This window comes from Salvelinus namaycush, unplaced genomic scaffold (assembly GCF_016432855.1).
Source record: "Salvelinus namaycush isolate Seneca unplaced genomic scaffold, SaNama_1.0 Scaffold87, whole genome shotgun sequence".
NCBI lineage: Eukaryota > Metazoa > Chordata > Actinopteri > Salmoniformes > Salmonidae > Salvelinus > Salvelinus namaycush.
In genome coordinates, this window is record NW_024061608.1 from 442,710 (window position 1) to 445,543 (window position 2,834).

General features: G+C 44.6%; 1 protein-coding gene across 1 annotated transcript; it reads left to right on the forward strand.

Moving 5' to 3' along the window:
* Positions 1 to 252: 252 nt before the first annotated feature.
* On the forward strand, positions 253 to 1,415 carry LOC120043112. Its single transcript, XM_038987835.1, has 3 exons — positions 253 to 622; positions 939 to 1,026; positions 1,201 to 1,415. Exons 1-3 carry the CDS (start codon positions 275 to 277, stop codon positions 1,383 to 1,385), a joined length of 621 nt encoding a protein of 206 aa, XP_038843763.1. The 5' UTR covers positions 253 to 274; the 3' UTR covers positions 1,386 to 1,415.
* The last annotated feature ends 1,419 nt before the right edge of the window (positions 1,416 to 2,834 follow it).

The window sequence follows — 2,834 nt, forward strand, 5'->3', positions numbered from 1 at the left end:
GTAATGTTTAACCCTAATGGTCTCAGCTCAGCAGTAGAAAGAAGTAGGCCTAATTATTTTAGGTGTAATATTCAAAGATATTAGGGGGAAATAAACACTGTACCCAAATCCACTTTTTACAATGTTCCTGGGAAATGGGTAGGCCTCCACCATATAGTCCTCCCAGTTTTACAGCTGAGTTATACATTGCGTTTTATGATGTTAACTTTGCTGGTTGCGTCCAAAATGGCACCTTCCATGTTTAGTGCACTACTTTTGACCAGAGCCAGACCCTATGGGCCCTGTTCAAAAGTTGTGCACTATAAAGGGAAGAGAATGCCTTTTGGAACGCAGTGACTGCTTTCCATTGTTGCGTCCTCTTCTCCCAGTTATTGTACCCAGGTCAGTCACACCAGCTTGCTCTTCTTACTTAGACACCAGCAATGCCGCAAGTGACATCACTCATGGTGTTGTGGCTGACATTAATGCTACTGAGGAATTCCCTGCCAGGGGCCTTAGCCCGGCTGATGTAAAGGCTGACGGCATGGCCCGCCTTCCCTCTGCCAGAGGGGAAAAGACTAAGAAGAACAGGAAGTGGCGCTTCCTACCCAAAATTGGCAAGATTCCAAAGATCAGGATGAAGGTAGGGGGCTCTGGGGCTGAAATGTACCCTACAGATTCACTACACCCCTATTGTCTCTCAGCATTAGAACAATGCTGTTGTCATTGTCTTTAGGAGGTTGAGTGAGGCCGCTGTAATACAATCCTAATACACATGGGAGAGAGTCAATGTCTGTGTCCCAAATTGCACCCTATTCCCTATATAGTGCACTACTTTTGACCAGAGCACTATGGGCCCATGTCAAAAGTAGTGCCTTACGTAGCCAATAGGGTGCCTTTTGGGATGCATACCATATATTTTACACAGGCTCAGTTGTCCTGATGTGTTTTGTCAACAGCTGTTCAAGACAAAAGGGGAACCGAAGAGCCACCCTGAACAGGATGCGCTGCCTACCAAACGTCTCAGAGAGACTCGTATTTCACAGAGTAAGTGATAAGCATCGATAATGTCATATTGATGTATCACCCTATGGCCAGCTTGTTAAAACAGTGACTACAGATACAGGCGGACAGACAGGCAGACAGACAGACGGATAGACAGGCAGACGGACAGACAAACACACACGTTCATTTTCTGATTATGAAATATTCTTATCACAGATGCTGAGTGTGAGGTTCCAGAGGTTCCATCCACTTCCCCACCCAAGGAGGACCTGACAACCACACTGGCCCCTGCTCCCCAGGAGTGCCAGTCCCGTAAACGCCCTCTCTTAGTCAGGGTGTTACGAGCTATCTCCAGAGCCGTCTCCAAACCATTCAGAGGAGCTTTTGGGAAGAAGAATTAGCCAAATGCCTGATTTTATTACTATTTTAATCAGAGCCTTTATATAATAAAACATTACTGCATTGATTTCTGTCTATAGTAGTCTTACTGTTTGTGCAAGATAATGGTAAAGTACTTCAAACCACATAGTCAAATGTATTTATAGTGAAGCACTTCATATATGTTTTATTTTATTTATCCTTCATTTAACTAGGCAAGTCAGTTAAGAACAAATTATTATTTACAATGACGGCCTACCCCGGCAGAACCTGGATGGATAAGATGAACAGAGAACACTTTGTAACACTTTCTATGAAGCCCATATCTATAATGCATACACTCAAGTTTACTCATCATTGGGAAAGGTAGGCCAAACGGCCTTTACTTATCATTGGGAAAGGTAGGCCAAACGTCCTTTACTTATTATTGGGAAAGGTAGGCCAAACATCCTTTACTCATCATTGGGAAAGGTAGGCCAAACGGCCTTTACTTATCATTGGGAAAGGTAGGCCAAACGGCCTTTACTTATCATTGGGAATGGTAGGCCAAACGGCCTTTACTTATCATTGGGAAAGGTAGGCCAAACGTCCTTTACTTATCATTGGGAAAGGTAGGCCAAACATCCTTTACTCATCATTGGGAAAGGTAGGCCAAACGGCCTTTACTTATCATTGGGAAAGGTAGGCCAAACGGCCTTTACTTATCATTGGGAATGGTAGGCCAAACGGCCTTTACTTATCATTGGGAAAGGTAGGCCAAACGGCCTTTACTTATCATTGGGAAAGGTAGGCCAAACGGCCTTTACTTATCATTGGGAAAGGTAGGCCAAACGGCCTTTACTTATCATTGGGAAAGGTAGGCCAAACGGACTTTACTTATCATTGGGAAAGGTAGGCCAAACGGCCTTTACTTATCATTGGGAAAGGTAGGCCAAACGGCCTTTACTCATCATTGGGAAAGGTAGGCCAAACGGCCTTTACTTATCATTGGGAAAGGTAAGCCAAACGGCCTTTACTTATCATTGGGAAAGGTAGGCCAAACGGCCTTTACTTATCATTGGGAAAGGTAGGCCAAGCGGCCTTTACTTATCATTGGGAAAGGTAGGCCAAACGGACTTTACTCATCATTGGGAAAGGTAGGCCAAACGTCCTTTACTTATCATTGGGAAAGGTAGGCCAAACGGCCTTTACTTATCATTGGGAAAGGTAGGCAAAACGTCCTTTACTTATCATTGGGAAAGGTAGGCCAAGCGGCCTTTACTCATCATTGGGAAAGGTAGGCCAAACGGCCTTTACTTATCATTGGGAAAGGTAGGCCAAGCGGCCTTTACTTATCATTGGGAAAGGTAGGCCAAGCGGCCTTTACTCATCATTGGGAAAGGTAGGCCAACGGACTTTACTCATCATTGGGAAAGGTAGGCCAAGCGGCCTTTACTTATCATTGGGAAAGGTAGGCCAAACGGACTTTACTC